Source organism: Bemisia tabaci, chromosome 6 (assembly GCF_918797505.1).
Source record: "Bemisia tabaci chromosome 6, PGI_BMITA_v3".
In the NCBI taxonomy this organism is placed as follows: Eukaryota; Metazoa; Arthropoda; class Insecta; order Hemiptera; family Aleyrodidae; genus Bemisia; species Bemisia tabaci.
The window spans coordinates 6,605,601-6,625,206 of NC_092798.1; the positions used below are offsets into that span (position 1 = coordinate 6,605,601).

General features: G+C 42.0%; 2 protein-coding genes across 2 annotated transcripts in view; one reads left to right on the top strand and one right to left on the bottom strand.

Annotated features, from left to right (window-relative positions):
- The window catches only part of LOC109034903 (uncharacterized), a 320,455-nt gene that overhangs the window by 268,045 nt on the left and 32,804 nt on the right, over positions 1-19,606 (top strand). Inside the window, exons 3-4 of the mRNA XM_072301811.1 lie at positions 14,291-14,531; positions 17,637-17,938. Of these exons, the coding sequence (XP_072157912.1) occupies positions 14,291-14,531; positions 17,637-17,938 (543 nt within the window). The remainder of the gene's footprint in view (positions 1-14,290; positions 14,532-17,636; positions 17,939-19,606) is intronic.
- LOC109038518 (uncharacterized) lies at positions 1,590-11,989 on the bottom strand. The gene is made up of 2 exons (XM_019053586.2): positions 11,748-11,989; positions 1,590-4,563 (listed from the first exon to the last, which is right to left on the bottom strand). The coding sequence occupies exons 1-2, from the start codon at positions 11,935-11,937 to the stop codon at positions 3,815-3,817; spliced, it is 939 nt and encodes a 312-aa protein (XP_018909131.2). The 5' UTR covers positions 11,938-11,989; the 3' UTR covers positions 1,590-3,814.

Sequence of the window (19,606 nt, forward strand, 5' to 3'; positions counted from 1 at the left end):
AAGAGATTCATATCTCTCGTTCTCAGGTGTTTCTTTTTGGAGTGAAATTTCAACTGAAATTGTTCGGACCAGATTCAAAGAGTATTGCCTGATTACCAAATGAAAGATTTGGAAAGATGTTTGACTGTCCGCGAAAAAAGACCTAGACATTAAAGATAGAGAACTCATAACGTCGCATCTCTGACGTAAGGGAGTATCTTAATTTCCAAGTGAGACCTGTTTCAAAGATAAGTCCATGCTTTCTATGGCTCATGCGGAAATCGAGATAGGTACGTCCTTTCGTCGAAGGAGCGATGATAATTGCGGGGCTTGGAGGACAAGGCGCATAAGTGCAGTTTTTGCTATTTCGAGGAATACGTGTTTGAAGTTTCAAAATTACACGGAGCCTTATGACAGAAAGGAATTTTAAACTCACTTTTTGATGCTTTAAAATTGGATTTTAGTTGTACATTTTTCAGAGAGTATACTTTCAGACTAGTTCTACCTAACTTCATGAATATCTCAATTTTTCCAAAAACTGCACGGATGCGATTTGTCCTCCTAGCCCCTCAGTTGAGTTATTAAACACAACTCTGAGAGACATCCAGGAGAGAAATATGTGCAGATACATTCCAATAAACAAGCTCTTACTTTTTCTACTAAATCAAAGGAATACGAGGGTAGAACCAGGAATTTTTTAGAAGTGGCTCGAGGGTTAGCCGGTAGCGTGAAATCTTTGGAAAGAAAACCTCGATTTTTTCCCAATAAAATCTTGCATGTAATCTCTATATTTTTCCAATTTTCTTTTAATTTGGCTCACATAGTAAATTTAGTCGATGCATGCACTATCACATGAAATGAAGGGCGCACGGAATCAAGCAACCATAATCTTGCACGCGAGGGCTATCGATCGATAGATCAAACAAATTATCGTGATATCACGTGGGCTACACTTTCAAAGGATTGAATCAGCCCTAAGAGCTTATCAAACCCAATAAACTAATGACTGGATTTTATCATGTGAAATGAAATAGTAGGTATAAAATTTCCATATTGAGTGGGTCATCATTCCTTAGAACAGTAAATATAGCTCAACTCGAGGTCGTGAGAAAAAATACAAAAAATCGATACAATGAATTGATTTTAGCGAGAAGAAAAAAATTAAATGTACACTTTGTTAAAATTACCTCTCATAGGAGGGGTTTCAGTGGCGAGGCGTGAATGATCGCTTACCGATATTTCCCCATTTGAAGCTGTGGTCAAGAATCGACTGAAAGTGTTCGTTGCGAACACCCTGTTTATCGATCCTTTTCCATAGGTTTAAATGGCACATAAATCGATGTATCGCAAAGCGCGACACGCCGCTGAGGAGTTTAATCTGCTGATGAAAAATCTTTCAACCTCAATTGAGTGAAGAATCGGAAATTGACCCAAATAAGTTGATTGATGGTAGGAACTCACTATAGAAAATTCACGATTCTGCACTGGGAAAATTTCGAAATTTGCGGTCGAGTTAGGTTGTTTTTCCAATTTCCATTCAAACATTGAATGAGGATATTAAACCCAGCGGGCTCTTGTGAGAGAAATAAAGAACCGAGAAAGGAGCAACATTCGTAGAAAAGTTATTTCTATTTATTCAGTGGGCAATTTACAAAATTAAAAAAATACAAGAACAATATTTAAATAAAAAATAAACGTCAGCATTTTTTGTAACATTAAAGGCGACTGACATAAAGAGGGACTGTATCGTAAAGCACTTAATTTTAATTAATTTTTCATGGTAGGCTCGCATTTGAGTGAATTGTCTTTGCCGAAGCGATTGCTTCGTTTCTTAGAGAGCTTCCTTTTCTTCCTTGTTGTCAATTTCATCCTGTGAATTTGTCAATTAAACGTGATGGTTCAAACATTGAAATAGGTACGTATTAAAATAGGAAACTAATATAGAACACAACCGATATCAGTGATGTGGCCTTTCGCAACCTGTCTGGCTTTGACATCTGTCTTCATCAATAATTTTGACTTAGCAAAGTTTAATTAATGAAAGGGCGAAGAAAAAAAATTAATGGAATGTTTCATAATCAATTTACACAAGATTAACACAACTTGAAATTTCGGGAAAAAAAGAGAAAAAAAGAGAAGAAGAAAATAGGACAATTTTTGTGATTAAAAGTAAAGTAAATTCAGGAAGAAACTTTGGAATGCTCAATAACTCTTCAGTAAAAAAAATTAAACATCGAAAAAAGGTATGAAAGACGTACAGAAGTGTCTAATCATGAGTAGCTGTGCAGGAATTTTTAATCCCGCAACGGCAATAGAAGAGACCGAATCATTCGTTTGAATTATTTTTTAAAGTCATCTGAGCAAAAGTATTCGAGAAAAAATGGGTATACAGCATAATTTCGTTTCAATAAATTAATTTAAACAACACAATTTCATCTGGAATTGAAGAAATTATCAAAAAGAAATTACGGACAAATTTTCAATGTGGAAGAAATATTAGAATCCAGACACGCACATTTTGGAGGAAAGAAAAATTTACGGGACGTTTCATATTGATCATTAATATCACAAGCTTTCCAGCGATTTAAAATGAAAATGCCTTCGTAAAAAAAAATGCGCGGTGCACATAATAAAAAATATCCTAATTCAGATGAGATTCCACAGTCAATAACTGAGACTAATTTCTTGAGATGTTCGTAAAAATAACAATAACCTAACTTTCTTATCTAAATTAGAGTTCACAGGGCTTTTTCAGACTACAGAATAAAACCTGCTAACCAAAAGCTAAAAACACAATGTCTTTTCACATTAGAGTCAGCTAAATTACACTTGAGACCAAAAGAAAGGCATCAAAAATTAAAAGGTTCAAATCCAAAGGAAAAAGGCGACATGGCTGATCCAACTCCTATTTTGCATCCTTAATAAGAAGATTTTAAAATTATAAAACCTGATCGAGAGTATTTTCGTCAACTTGGCACCATTCGTTTAGTGTTCTTAACTACTTGGCACCAGAAAAAAATGGTTTCTTACTTGCTTACTATCACCTTACACTTAATCTCAAACATTCCTTAATTTATTGCTTATTTTTGTGTGCGCCCATGACGGTTCAACAGGAACAAATTTAGTTTTTACGTCTATCCATCAACATTTTACTTACGACTAATATTCTCAAAAACTATAACTAGGATATCGTAACTCGAGAGATTTAGAAAACTAGAGTATTTACATAATAATGAGGAAAAGAGCCCGAGGCTTGAGCTACTAGAAAAATAACCTTCTTACCTACGTCTAAAATGAGAGAACATCAACGAAATATCACAATTTTTGGGCAAAAGCACCCGACATGAAGTTACTGGTACCTTAACAACAGCTAGTATGATTACAGCTCACATTGGGTTTAGTGAGGGCTCAGAGGTGAAATACGGATCGACGCACTTGGTATACCACACTTTAGTTCGGTAGTAAATCTAGGAGGACAGTATTGGTAAAACATAATGATTGATATAATTCACTCTTCATGTATCAATGTGAATTATTAGACGACTACTCAGCATGATAAAAGTACTTAGCTCAATAAAAAAAAATAAAAAAAAAACTTAAGGAAAAAAGGATTTTTTTGACTTATCATGTCTATCAAATACACTCTATACTTAAGGAACTTAAGTAAGAGTACACTTAAGGAAAAAAATCATTATTTTTAATTTGACAAATTTAAAAAAAAAATTATAAGAAGTCAATTAAAAAATTCCTACTTTCAATCTATTGTCCGCCCCCCCCCATAATTCACACCCTAAATTTCACCCTGAGCCCAAACCCCGGCGAAGACCCGAACCTCTCAAACCCTGAAGGGTCGGTTCTCACTGAGCTCGCTCTCCAACTTACTGATCTCATTATACACCATCTCCTGCATCTTGATGCGCACCAGGAGCTTCCTGGACCGGGGAAGGATCTTGATGTCCGGCAAAAGACTCCTCAGGAACAGGAAGTCATCGTCATCCGGCTCGCAGATCTCCTTCTCTACAGACCTCCTCTCGAGCTCCACAGACCTCCTCTCGACCTCCACAGCCGACCTCTGCCTCTCGATCTCCAGCATCTGCGAACTGTACGTCCTCTCCAACCGTGGCCGCTTTCGCCTCCCTGCAGGGTCGGCGACGTTCGCGATCTCCGCGAGGGTGTGGAGTCCGGAAACCGGAAGCAGGGAGACCTCCGTCTGGCAGCCATGCTCTGGGAGTTCTGGAGAGTCTGGTTCAGGCACCTCCGCGATCTGCTGTTCGCGTGGGGTGAGGAGTTTGACCACAGGGTCGGGTTCGGAGTTTGCGGGGGAGCTGGAGCGGTCGGTGAGGTCCTGGGGGTACTCGTCGTCCGGGTAGACGGCGATTGGTTCCTTGGTTTTGGGTTTGATGTAGTAGCTGAGCATGGAGTCTTTGAGGAAGTGGAGCATGTCGTAGTAGGGCCACGTGGAGACCTGGTGCGAGGAGATGTTGAGGTTAATCGTTGTGTCGCCCGGTTTGTGGCCGTACATCTTCTTCAGCTCAGTTCGGTAGTAGTCGCGCAGGCCTTTCCATTTTTTCTTCACGCTGTGGCCTGGAACACAAGGATTTTGGTCGTTAGTAACTGGGAGGATGATGGAGGATCTCAAGTGGGGGTCCAAAAATTTTGGGGCTGAAGAAAAAATATTTTTGTGCTAAGAAGTCGGTCCTCCCGTAGGGGTTGTAAACTGTGGTTTCTTCTTGCGAAATGAAATTCAAGCTACATAACACGGAAAGGAACCCTAATTGGAATGCGTTAAGCAGGAAGGAACCAAGCCACATGAGCTTTTGCCAGATTTAATTTTTTATGTTAAAATGGTTCTATCGATTTATTTATTTTTATTTTTTTTATTTCTTTGAAAATTTCAGTTGATTTTTGACACAATACAAAGCAAATTCCTTGAAATTTCCCAAGGAATCCGCACGAACGTTCTTTTGTAAAAAGTTAAACTGCCCGGTTGAATTTGGCAACAGCAAATGTGGTTTGGTTCCTTTCTTGTAAAAGTGGGTCATTTCTTGCTCATTTAAGAAACAACGTATATGTATCATTCGTCTCCTACGCAGATAGGTGCTTCTACGAATGGGCAGAAATCGTAATTTCTATTGCTCAAAGCAGTCCAATTACAGAAAGGATAACTTTTTCCTCAATAGTTTTCCATCGGGCTGATAGAGATACTCTTGAGAAGGCTCCGCATGAAGAGGAGTCATAGAAGTTGTGCAATTAGCAGAGATAGTATCGAGAATTGAATGCCTTGTTTTGATCAAAACCCAGCTTGAAACTTTAAAATTTCCCCCGGCGCAAATTAACTGATTTTTCAATCTGTAAAGAATATCTTCTACACATAAAAATCAATTTTGAAAGAACTCGCAAACTCAGAAACTAACAGAGCTTTGACAAGACCAGCCAATCCTATTTTACGGTATTCAGAAGAATTAGTTTTTTTTTATTAGGATCTCACATAACTTCGGTAGAGTTCCAAAGTAACCGTAAATCGCAATTATTCAACGGAGAGAAGATTGCAGAAAGGAGATAAAAGATGCCTATTATCCCCTCTCATAAATTCAATGGCATAATATTAAAAGAAGCGGATAAAAATCGAGAAGAATGGGTTGAAATCCTGTTTGACAAGTCTATTTGTGCTCTCTGTAGAGGGTGTTAGAGGCATACAAAACTGACTGCGTACAGAACTTTCCTTCAAAGAGAGAAATAAAGTGAAAACGTAATACGATGAGGGATACTTGAAGCTTCCGTCTGCGTTTCCCCTTTATCCAAGAGGTAAATCTTCATCGTTAAGTGCCGCGAGAGCTCCGAGTAAAGACATCATTCAATCAAAAGCAGAGATCAAACGACCTACCGATCGTGTCTGCTCCTGTTGCGCCTGAGCACGGGCATGTGCACCCGTGTAGGCCAAATCGTATCACGCCTAATTGAAGGAGCTTCTACGCGCTTGTATTCTTTTCGATCGGACTCGATTCACATGCAACTGACAGTGGCAGCAGCGCGGCGCGCGGCGACTCCAGTTCCATCAGGTGTTTATAGGGAGCGTATTTGCTTTTTTAAGAAATTTATTTCCGTCTAAAAATCTATCAACGCTATTAGGATAAAGTATAAAACTCGATTTTTCTGAGAATCGATTAAAAAAATCCAATTTTTTCTGCCTCTACCAGGAATGTCAAATTTCATTTTGTTGACAATTGAAATTTAACTTTCCATGAAAGTTCCACGATTTTCAGGGATGAAAAAAATCATCTCAAACCAGAAGAAAAATGTTTAGAGAATAGGCTTAAGCCTGTAAGAAAAGCATCGGCAGCCAAAATAAAAAACATCAAAAATATCATAAATTGAATCAATTCTAAGGAAAAAATTGATTCTGATAAATCAGGGTAAAAAAATCGATTTTTGGTCGAATCGATTAAAAATACGTCCGTTTCTGCTTGAGCTCTGAAGTGCGTAAAAATGTATGTAATCACCAAAGCTCATTTAATATCAGATTGTCTCCTTTCAAAAACAATCGAACCCAATTCTGTACGCACAACATCGATTAAATGCCGAAAAGAGAGCAAATTTCTTAATCTGCCGTGCTAAAGAGGAACAATGTATGAAATTTGGACGTTGCAAAAATTAATGTCTTCCACTAAAATACAAATCAGCTAAAAAAAACTTGAAATAATTTTTCTTTGAACTTTTTAGATGGTAATCTCCACCATTAATGTACTTACTGAGATTAATTTTCTGCAAAAATTAATATCTTCAGAGAAATTTGGGAACGTTTGGAAATTTTCGGCAGTATCCAACTGATATAACTGGAAAAAATCAGTCGAAATCAGACTACGTCAGACGCTGCCAAATTTCCTCTCGTGTTTTATTCTTTCAACAGAAAAATAATTATTATTCTGACTTGTTTTGCGAGTATATTCATCGTGAGCTACGGGAAATGAACAGAAAGTATCGAGACATTATGTTGTTTTGTTATCTGTAAAAATAATGAAACTCGAGAGAAAGTGGCGATTCTTGATAGTTAACAACACTGTTTTCCTCCATTTAAATGTACGTAAATAATCTATTCTTTTCCTCCCCTAAAATCGATATTTTAAATAGATCCAAATGGAAGGAAAACAGTATCGCCAAATTGCAAATTCGCTGTCGAGAGGAAATTAACCAACGTGAATTACAGTTGGGTTGCTTTCGGTTACATCTGTACAATTCAGTTTTGTTAAAATCATACTAAGTATAGAAAGAATCTGGCAACAGCTTTCAAAACCGGCATCAGAGCAGGGCGTCGCACTTAGGTATGCGAGTTGAAAAATTGTAAAAGCTGAAAAAAAATTCAGTCTGATGATGTTGCATGGTTTGAAAAAGGAAAAGTCGGGGAAAACTCTGCAAGTTCGCTTCACACGACCGCAACTCAAAATAGACGCGAACTTGCTTTTTGCCAAACTGAAACTGAAATCTCGATAGATTTTGGCGCATGAACTCTCCTCCCTCGAAACGGTTCCAATCCATTAAAATCTACTCACGGCTAGACTCAGTGCGAAAACCAGCGATTAGTTTTCCTTGCAATGATAAAAAATGTATACACTTAAATGTTTGAAATGTTAATTAGGGCTTCATTTCTGAGGTCAAATATTGAGGGTTTCGCATCTTAGTGCCCTTTTCATCATTCGCACAATCGCACATAGACATTAGTGTGCATGTGCATATTTTTCAATCGTTCAGATGCATTTTTGATGATAAGTCATCTCCAGTTAGGTGCTTCTTAAAAAACAATTCTACGAGTTGAAAAAAGCAGCTAGCCTTAAATTTAAGATTTTAGTTTGATTTTTGAAAGTGTCGATTTTGTTCAAAAAATCGATTATTCGAAGAGAAGTCAAAGCCAAAAAATCGATTTTCAAGAAAATAGCTCTGAATATCGCGAAAAATCGATTTTTAGGATAAGTATGGTGCCGTTCGTTTTTCTTAAATTCTCGCCTCACTGAGCGTTGAGTTTCATTGTCCCTTAAATTGGAGCAATTTTGATGGCTTCCTTTAATTTTCAAGATCAACGTAGGCTCGTTGCTTCCTTAATTATTTAGGAGTAAAATTTGTGTTCGTACAAAATCGAAAAATTTAGATTCGTGAGTAAAAATCGATGCTGCTGCAAAATCGCGTGCAAAAATCGATTCAGTTTAATCCATTATTTTCTGCAAAAAATGATATCTTCAGAAAATTTAAAAAAATCAAAAACACCAGTACGCACCAAACCGATACTCGTTACATGGGGATTTTAAAATAAAATAAGAACAAGTTAGTGTGGCAACTAGTAGTTAATCCATAAAGGTTGATGACAGAAGAGGAACTCCTAAAGTACATATGGCAGAAAAATTTTGCATTAAAAATGTCAAATTGGAGGCTGCGTACCGTGCGTTGACTGACGTCAACCAACGCACGTCACTGAAGATGAGAGCAGTAACGCTCTTAAAACTATATTCAAAGTCAAGAATAAACGGTGAGCGGAGTTTTAAGTTTAGCAATGTTGACTCCTTGTGTTGGTTAACAATTTTTCACCCCGTTTGTATTTGTTAAGCAATTAAAAATTCGATAAATCGATAGATAAAAAATTTGTGAGGACTCTTTCTCAAATTGGAAAAACAGATCCGGTGACTTCAAACGTGGTCGTAGCTTTAAGTTTTTTTTTTTTTTTTTTAACTATCCGAGGTTTTTTTTCTTTAACTTTAGAAATCTCATAAAATTCCAAAACACTTCATCCATCCCTGTTCTCAAGTCATTTTGTTTCAAATTGCGGTAAAGTTCCTTAGATTCATTTCCACCCCCCCTTCTATCCACAGGGGTGAGGTACTTGGCAGGTCCATGCAAGGGCGCCGTTAATGCAAGCAGGAATCGAAAAAACGTGACGCTTTAGCGAAGGGGGGGGGGGTGTCCGAGCGCGAGCCCACGTTCGTTTGCGTCACAAGATAGACGGGGACGCTAGGGGCTGCGTTACGTGACGTCAAAATAGTCAAATGCCGCCGATTTTTCTTAAATTTGCGATAAAAAATCGAGGCGATGCGGCAATTTTTCGAATATCCCCAAAAAACGTCATCATAAGGAGGGGTTGGCAAAACAGAGCGTTACATAAATGTTTTTAGGGACTGCAAACCTACATTACGGGTGTGTTTCGAAGGGGTGAGAGTCAAAAATTTCGATTTTCACCGTTACGTATGCCGTGAACGGCCCCGTACTGTTGAATTACGAGTAAAATCCGAAAGCACATGCCAGAGTTGCCGAAATTCCTTCAGTCAAATTTTATTTTTATTTTATTTTTAATTATAATTAAAGAGAGTTATGAATATTTGCTCTTGGAATGCTCAGATAATGCAGATCTGGCGGCGGATAAAACTGATTACTTATAATAAAATTTTTGACACCCCCCCCCTTGTACACTTTTTGGCGTAGATCCCTCCCTTTAACACGTAAAAACAAGATGACGTAACGCTCTCCCCGCCCCCAAAGCGTTACGGAATTTACGGACGATTCTTGAAGGATCTTACGGCGTTTCTCCGTAGCACGACAGCGAAGAGCTACGTAATGTTTACGATTGGCCACCACGCTCCAGACGGCGCTTGCCGGTAGCATAGAGTACATAGAGTCGTAATGTAATTGGGAGAGCTGGCGCCACTTTTAAGCATTTTCCATGTCCCGAATTCCGAGACTCCTGTGTGACGCCGGGTCACTTTTTCGATACATAATCGATTGTTTGCGATACACGGGTACCCGGCCATCCGATGACAACAACAACAACAACAAAGGAGATAGGAATTACCACGTATTCCACACCGCCATTTTGGATCGAAAATGTATCGAAAAAGCGACCCGAACTCGGCGCACACCGGGTTCGGAATTCGTCGAGCAGAACATGGCGCCAGCTCTTCCATTTACATTACGACTCTATGTACTCTATGGCCGGTAGCAGGCCGGCAATGCAGTGAGGATTGGAGAGGTTATGTTCGACGTTACGAAACGGATGCGTAGCAACCGCCGAAGCGCGGCCCGGCGCGGCGGGACGCTACGCGACGCGACGCACCGGCATCGGCGGGTTCCGCGGACGCTGGAGGCTCCGCTGTCGGCCTTGAAAATGATGCGCGGGGGGCGCGCGGGGGCCGGAGAAAGGGAGAGTGAGGGGGAGGGGAGGGTGCACGGTGCGAGGACCGCAGCCGGCGGGAGGAGGGGAACTAGACAGCGTGAGCTTGGGGCTCCCGACACCAACGCCAAAATATCCCACTTTCGAGGGCATATACAACGGAAAATGGTGGTTTATCGGCACGATTCGGCAGCGTTGCTCGCGCGGCGGATCGGGCTGCACGCCTCCGGTCGAATATACAGAGTCAACCGAGATGGTGCGGAAAATGTTTGGGTTTCGGGCTTCGCATGGATCCGACTTTGAGGTTTACAGCTTGGCGGGGTTATGTGCGGTTTCGAGGTTTCTTGGGGTGCGCGAACGGGGGCGATCGCAGCGTGAACGACCGCAGAGGGATCAAAATTGCGGGTAACCGATCGTCATCGATGGAAAAGTGGAGATGTTGCAGGAAAGTTGACGTTGAAAAGCTTGGGATTTAAAGACCTCAAAAGATCCAAATCATGAAAACTAAGGCTTAAACTTTGTTCAAAGCTTTAGGGGAGATACATCGTTTTGTTCTGAGCATATCAGTCAAATCGGATTTTAGAAACAGTAGGTTGGGAGGGTGGAGGGGCGAGCAACCCAATAAGGTTTATTTTCAACGAACGATTTGCTCAAAATCCCTTGATATCTGACAAACATATGGGAAAGCTCTTTTACTGGCTTTGGCACTAGAGGTTGAGGTTTAAGCAAGACTGTAGGTGGTGGTGGTGGTGGTGGTGGGTGGGGAGGGGGTGAGGGGGTTGCGCTAAGTTTCTCGATCGGTCAATGCGAGTTTACAACTTTCAAAATAAAACCCATTATTACCATTATTAAGAAAAACTTCTGGATTACACTCTTGAAAACTAGTTTTTATCGAGAAATAAGGGGTTGTAAACAATGCTGAAAGCTCCTCGAAAAGTGAGCTCTAAGTTAATTACAATCGCGTGAAAAAGTTGAGGGTGTGGGGATTCTCGGCGCTTGCAGGAACATAAACTACCCCCTAAACTTCACACAGTAAAAATTACGATCGACTTTTCCATACCCCTGCAGCTATTACGCGCCAAACTTAAAATATGACCATATAAACATTTTCTCCGACTAAATCTCGAGTTAACAATGCTAGTAAACCCGTAAATTCGACCACAAGTCTCGTTTCACCCCAAAATCAGCTACGAAAAGATTCGATCATCATGCGCCGCGCGTGACCAAACACCCCACCCCTCCTCCGTGAAGGGGATGTAAACAACACTGAAAGGCCGGTTTCCAGTCAAGTTGATCAAAATTCGGCACGTGACCCGCAAAATACGATATCGGCTTCAGAGTGAGGATTTCCACCACTGCAAACCGGTCTTTTTCTCAGTGTTGTCAACCAGGGGTGTAGCGTGCTTCGCGATATATCGATAGATCTGCCATATAAACCCATGGAAAAAGATCGATAAACAGGGTGTTCGCAACGAGCACCTCAATAATCGATTCTTCATCATAGCTTCAAATAGAGGAATATCGATAATCGATCATTCACGCTCGCCACTGTTGTCAAACCCACCCCCACGTGGTGCGGTCGGTCTCGCGCGCGAAGGGATGGAAACGAAAAGACACTCACTATCCGATCCGAGGATCTCGGCGACTTCGCCCCAGAGATTGCTGGTGGCGACGGCACTCCTGTGCAGGACGTTGTAGCTGTTCCAGAGGGGTTCCCGCTTGTAGACCTCGGCGATGAGCCGCTCACAGTTGATCATCCTGACGAGAACACGGCGAGATACTCCCGGGTAGCGGCCGCGCGTGTCGCACATGCAAGCGTCGGACGCCGACTAGAGGCCCCTCTCGGGCGAGGGCCCGGCCCAGACCGCGTGAGCGCGCCAACCCGCTCCAACACGCCAGTACGCCAGCTGCCCGTCCGGCGCGGCGCGGCGTTGCCTCCCCGCCCCACCGTCCCGCCCCGGCGTCGCGCGGTGCCTGGTGGTGCGTTTTCTGGGAGACGGCGGCCGTGCCAATTCTACTCGGCGGGTGATTTTCCCGCCTCCGCCGCGCCGGCCGGGCCGCCTGCGCTAGCGCGCTGTTGGGTTTCCCGCGGAGGGTCCTGGGTCCGGTGCCCAACTCGGCTATTAGTCACGCTGGAAGAGCGATGGGCCTCGCAGCGGCTCCGGGCGGGAGTCATCGGCGGGGAATGCAGTACCGCACTGGACTGTCGCCACGGGATTAATACAGTGGCGTCTGTTTACCCGATATGGAAACGGGGGAGGGGGGGGTTGTAAGTTCCAGGCGTTTCCTGTTTCAACTTCGCGCCGGAAGTCGCGATAAATATCGAGACATGGAACACATTTTCGCAACTTTCTTATTCACTTTTTACAACAAATACGCAGCCATGGAACGATTGTGCCATATTCAATCATATGGACTGCATTTAGCAATTTGGACCTATAAATTCTGGCTCATCTGAAAAAACACCAAAGTGCATTGTTAAACTAATGGCACATACGTTGTTTTTAAACCGGGCCGGAATTTATAGTTCCTAATTGCAAAATGTAGTCCATATATCAATGGCGAAAGTGCAATACCACATATCTCCGTTTGCGACGTTGCAGACTTCCCGTCATACTATATTCTTTTTTGTCGAAAACTAGTCAACGTAATTTCGAGAATCTGCCTCGCTGAATGTTCTGTATCAATTTCAAGCTATAGGTTTTGGAGTGTTCCTCTTCCAAAAAAATAAAGTAGGAGCGAAAATTTTGAAACGCCGCAATTAAGATTCGTAGTTCTGCACTTTGGGCATGAATATGCTGATTTTTCCTGAAAAAAATCCTGTTTTGGAAACAAAAATTAAAGCGGAAGAAACTGAACTCAAAAAATTGCAGTTACTCAGAGGTGAATTTACTCCATAGGCGAACAAACATGTACATTACGGACTTTGATCTAGCGAACATCCATCACGTCTAGAGGCCCATTTCATCTTTTCCCCCCAAAAAATAAATTGTAAAAATATATTTTATTTTTCTCTCATTGTCTTGGCCACCTTTTTTCTATCCTCTCATTTTAGCGCTTTGTATGATGGCGCCTGCAGGCGCCTTAATCCGGCCGTGTGGCCCGCGCACTCTTAAACATGCTGGATCCGCGTTACTTTTCTCAAAAAATACCCCTGGTAAAAATTGGCGATAAGAGCTGCGTCTCAAAATACCATAGGAATTCTTATAGCCGGCTACAGAAGGCTAAGAAGGATAGCTGGTTGTAGAATGCGGAGAAAATCATACGGCCGGGCTATACGAAGCGATAAAAAATTATGTAGCCGGGCTATAGTTCCTATCGCCGGGCTTTACACTTTATCGCCTGGCTGTTGCTTTTTCGCCATCAATTATAAAAGGCTATATGAAATTCTGTAGAAATTCGCGTGCTTTGGAAATCATTAAGTTTGATATGGAACCACCTTAATATTTACAAAACACACATTATATTTTCCTTTAATACATATTTTTTTCATCAATTAAAATGAGAATAATCCATACAGGATGTGCAAACATTTCAAAATCATGAGTTGAATAACGCTGACTCCGCCAGATTAAATATTAGAGACAAAGCGGAGCGGCGACGCACTGGCGCCTACAAACCTAACAGGGATACTTCACGCATTGCGAAACGCGTGAAGTATCCCTGTTAGGTTTGTAGGCGCCAATGCGTGTTTTGCGCTGGCTGCCCGCCTGCCACGGCGCTTGAAGCAACTATTTCACACCAGAGGTATTGCACAGTATCATACGAAACTGAAGGCGCTCTAATATATTAGTATAATGGCAGACATCCATCAAAAGTACGGAGCTTTCCTCGCAAAATAAATCAAGATACTACGGCCCAAAAAGGGAGCAGTATTCCAAAAACTCACTAAGTCCTAGCATCCGTAATTAGTAACGTTTAGCATACACTTTATCGCCTGGCTGTTGCTTAATCGCCATCGGCTATAAAAGGCTATAAGAAATTGTGTAGCCGGCTATAGAAGCTATTGGAAATCTTACAGCCGGCTGTAGGTCTATGGTATTTTGGAACACAGATTCTACTGCCAATTTTTACCAGGGACTGGACACAGTACCTGTATATAGATATTTTTTCTCCGAAATATTACGTAAATTATAACAAAATTTTCACTATCTTTTATTTCAGGCGAAGGAGATCCTTTTGCCGATTTCGAAGAGTCAAGCGAGAAGGAGAGTGGTATCGGAGAGCCTGAAGAATCCACAAAAACCGGCACATTAGCAGAGTTTTCGGACGAAGATGATATGGGTACGAACATCAGCAAAGGATTGAAAGACCGCAGATCCAGGTCCAGCACGAGCCTGTATAAGGCCAAGAACCTACGGCCGGGAAAGCTTTTTACCCCTAATCGAATCACCCGCCAGGAAAGGTAGGTTTAGTCCTGTCTTCCAATTTCTTTGATGTTACATGAGTATGTTTCACAAAGGGCTCTACGAACCCTAGAACTGTCACTGCATATCAGCTACCCTTAAGAGACGCTATCTTTTGTTGCACTGCACTTTTTTCCACCGTGAAATGGAGACAATGGACGTTCTGTTAAAACAAAAAAAGAAAAAATAATTATAAAACATTTTCCCGAGAGTATATCTCTAATTTTGTCATCTTCCTGTGATACAATAGACAGCACCTTTAATTAGTCGAGTTAAGACTAAGAGAGAAACCGAACACAGAATTTGGCCTGGAACGGCGCGGCGCAGAGAGCGTAATGATGACGAGAACTTGAGATGAACAGGAGAAACCCTCGGCGCGGCGCGTGGTCGGCATGTAACACATATTAGCGCCTACAAGACTGCATGAATACTTCACGCATTGCGTTAAAGAGACAGTGCGGTCGCTGCGGTCAGCAGCGGGCGGCGTGAAACGCATAGCGCCCACAAGACTGCATGAATACTTCACGCATTGCGCCAAACATATTACGGTCAGCGCGGCGCGGCGGCGGAAGTTAAAATTATTAAAACACATTTATGTTTGTTCTTTCATAATATTTTCGTTCTTTTCATGTAAATGGAAGGTCTTGTCCACACAGAGATAGGTTTACGGAACTTAGCTTTCGCTCTAAGTTACCTGAATTTTTGCTGGGAGAATTGACAGGGCTTCCGCAAAAAATGTATCCAACACAAGAAAACGTGTCTTATGCACCCCTCTCCCTCCGTCACGTTCACATGATGGTTTTTATTGATGTTTCAAAACAATTGAGAAGGGGTGGCAAAATACAGGCAGCCCATGGGCGGCAGGCAAGTAAATCCGGCCCTGAACGGCTCCCATGCATGTGATCGACTATTCATTTTGAGCTCCGAATTTCCTTCATCACAGCCGAGCGATAACTATTCAAACTCAACCACGGTGGGGTGGTATACTCGCTCGTTTGAAGGCGCTTTTGCATATCATGTTTTTTGATCAACGGCTCCCATGTGATCGACTCTTCATTTTGAGCTCAGAAGCTCCCTCATCAGATCCGAGCGATAACTATTCAAACACAGCTACGGTGGGGTGGCATACTCACTCTTTTGAAGGCGTTTTTACATTTCATGTTTTTTTTGTTTCTTTTTTTATCAACGGCTCCTCTGTGATTGTCCGTATCTATAAGTTTCAAGCGGAACTATTCAGTTCGAGCTCAGAACAAAGAGAAAATAAGATCAGCAATTTGAATCGCGGGTCGAGTTGCACCTCCTACTTTTATGAGTCGTCTCTGATTAGCTGATCCGCCGAGTGCCCACTTAATGGGGACTTGTGGAGTTGTGGGAAATAACTGACGGTTCATTAATCATCAAAATTTCTGAAGATTTCTGAAATCAATTCTCCTGATTTTTCTGCAGAGATTGATGAATAGGTAATTTATGACACTTTTTCTTCTCAAAAACACCGAACAGTAAGAGATGAAATTCTTTTCGTTAAATTGAAATACTACACTCTGTATCATGAAATAAGAAAATTCCAGGTCGAATCGTTCGGTGTTTTTGAGAAAAAATGAACCCCGTGTTATTTTCCACAAGGGCCCCAGAAAGTGAGCATCAGACGGATCAACGAATCAGAGGCGACTCGTTGAAGAAGGGGGTGCCACTCGGCCCGCAACTTAAATTGCTGCTTTTATTTTCTCTTTGGCTCAGAAGCTCCTTCATCAGATCCAAGCGATAACTATTCTAACACAACAGCGGTGGGGTTGCATACGCTCAATTTTGAAGGCGATTTTTATATCTCATGTTTTCTCGATCAACGCGATCCCCGTGTGATCTAGAGTACCTATGTAGGGAGAACAAGGAAAGGACATGTCGGCAAATGTGAGGCTAGGGCATGGAGCTTTTATGGCCCCAAAGGATAGCCAACCTATGAATTCAAATTATTCAGAGTGATTTATCATAACAATTGTATCGGACCGTCATTCGTGAAGCACGTGTTTGACCTAGTTTCTGCATGAAGTTACTCATTTTTGCGGAAGAGCGCTCATTTACGAATACTCTTGGTCATCTTGGTTTGAATTTGGAATCTGAAGATTGGCAGTAACATTTTTTGTGTTAGGAGGTTGCCTGCCCTTTTGGGCCCTAAGAGATCCATATTTCAACATGTCCATACTTTTCTTAGACACTCTAGTGTGATCGCCTGTATCTGTAAGTTCCTAAGCGGAATTCAAAACATGAACTCAGAAGCTCCTTCATCAGATCCTAGCGGTAACTATTCAAACACAATCGCGGTGGGATTGCATACTCACGATTTTGAAGGCGATAATTACATCTCATGTTTTTTTCATCAAAGACCCCCGCGTGATCATGTATATCGACAGTGTAAGTCAGCAATCACATAACTCGGTTTGCGACATCGTAGACTTCCTATCAAACTTTATTGTTTATACGGAAAACTACTCAACTGCAATTCTTTAAAACTGCCGTGATTATTCTTCTCTGCGCGAAGAAAATTCTGCAAAAACTTCTAGGAATGATGTCAATTTGTTCTCCTTTAAAAAAATAATATAGAGGCGGAGATTTTCAGACACCGCGAACGAGTTGTGTGATTGCCGGCTTATACCGTCGATATATATAGGTGTCAGGGGAGAATTATTCAATTTGAGTTCAGAAGCTCCTTCATCAGATCCAAGCGGTAACTATTCAAACTCAGCTACGGTGGGGTGGTATACTCACTCGTTTGAAGGCGTTTTCGCATAGCATGTTTTTTCGACCAACGGCTCCCATGTGATCGAGATCTTCTATTAATTTTGAGCTCCGAAGTTCCTTCATCACAGCCGAGCGATAACTATTCAAACACAACTACGGTGGGGTGGTATACTCACTCGTTTGAAGGCGTTTTCGCATATCATGTTTTTTTTATCAATGGCTTTCATGTGATCGACTATTCATTTTGAGCTCCGAAGTTCCTGCATCAGATCCGAGCGATAACTATTCAAACACAGCCATTGTGGTGTTGCGTACTCACTCCTTTGAAGGCGTTTTTAAAAATTCATATTTCCTTCATTGCATTACAGGTATAAGCTCAGCGGGTCGCTGCCGAATTTCCTGGACATAAAATCTCCGGGAGCGGGCGGGGACTTCCGGGAGCGGGAGATCTACGCGGACAACAACAATGAGACGAAGGAGAAGATGCTGGACATCGGGCGCTTCGAGAAATACGAGGAGGGCCTCAACAACTACAGCCTGGTCTTCGCCGAGAAGCCGCGATCCACACCCCCGCCCCCGCCGCCTGAGGACAAGGAGAACGGACCCGTCGCCCCCAAACGGAGGCTCTCCTCAAAGCGAGCTAGTCATAATAAATCAATTTGCATCGATGGTGAGTTGAGCATATTTATGCTAAAAGAAACTATAATTTCTGGCTCATCTGTAAAAACACTTATGTGCATAGGGAAACTAATGGTTCATACGCTGTTTCTCAACTGAGCCAGAAATTATAGTTCCGAATTGCAAAATGTTGTCCAGTTAACGTTTAAAATATTTGATTTAGGGTTGCTGGCGGTCTGGAAAACTGGGAAAAGTAGGGAATTTGCGGCAAATGGGACAAGTCAGGGAAAGTCAGGGATTTTATCGAAGTGGGTTTAGAAAAAGAGAGTGTGATTTGAAGGGGGAAAAATCAAATTGGAATTTTTATTCAACTGTCTGGGCAAGTCAGGGATCTCGAAAGTTTTGCTGTCAGAGAAAGTCACGGAATTTGAAGATGAAGAAATTATGGCAACCCTGTTACATGCGCCATGTCACGGTCAGAATTTTATGCAGAAATGCAAAATCCAAAAAAATATAAATAAACCAAGTTGTATATTTTTTTCAGGGTGATAAAATACACTAATATACAATAAACAGCAGATGGGTCTACAAGGCCAAAGAACAATTATAATATAAACACACACAGAACGTTTCGGACCATTTACATGCCCATTCTGCGTTTTCCGAACAAATTCGTTTCAGCGCGTTTCACAAAGGGGGAAAACAGCTGCTGAACATCTCACTCCAACGATTTCGGGTTGAGTTTTCGCTGCTTTGAAGTCCGTCTTGAAGTACAGCCACCAACCGCCCCATCCTTTATGTCCAGCGATGAAGCAGTCGTGCAAGCAACGAAATCGGTGGATCCTAAAACTCAACAAGTCCCTTATTCTAATGAGCTTTGAGTTCCATAAGAGTGCCTTTACCCCCAAGGCTCTCCAGATAACAGACATGTGCGGTTATCACATCGACTGACTCAACGGTCAAAAGAAGCAGCTGTTTCCCTCTTACGATCCCGAAATCGTTGCTCCACTGACGTGAGAGCGTATCTATTTTCCTCATGAGCCCCGAAGAGCATGTTGTTATACAGAGAACAGGGTTCATGTGGAAATTTAGATACGCCGTTTTGTAAAAGGAGCGGGGAAATGAGGAAAACCACGAGCCATAATGTCTTGCAGCGGCTCTTTCGCCCTCATCAGTGCAGCCGTCTTGCCAACGATTTTGACACCTGTTCGAGAGCTCGAAATCTCACTGGTCATCTCTCGTCCCTCGGACGCGTGGCCGTGGCCTCAAATTAATTTCGAGTTTAATCTGGCTATTAATCTAGCATTTTTTCCTCTCCCTTGGATCCGCGCACAGGGAGTCCCAAAAGTTTCACCCAGTTGCTCATTCCGTTAATCATGCAAATAGTCTGACCAGCTCCAGTGTTTTAGACGCGTGATCTCCTAGATTTACTCACGAAATTGAGTCATACCTATATGTTGTGTTTTCATGAAATCACCGCCTACACTGAAGAAAGTAATATGTTGTTTTAGCACCTGGGATGTCAAAAATGTGTCTGGTAATCCCAAGATGGTGCCTTTACTGCCCCCGCAGTTAATTTTACACCCTGTGAATGCAAATTCAACTGCTTGGACGATCAAGGCAGCATCTCAGGATCACCAGACACATTTTTGGTATCTTAGGTGCTAAAACAGCATACCATTTTTTCAGTGTACCTGACGTAAGGGCGTAACTACACTCT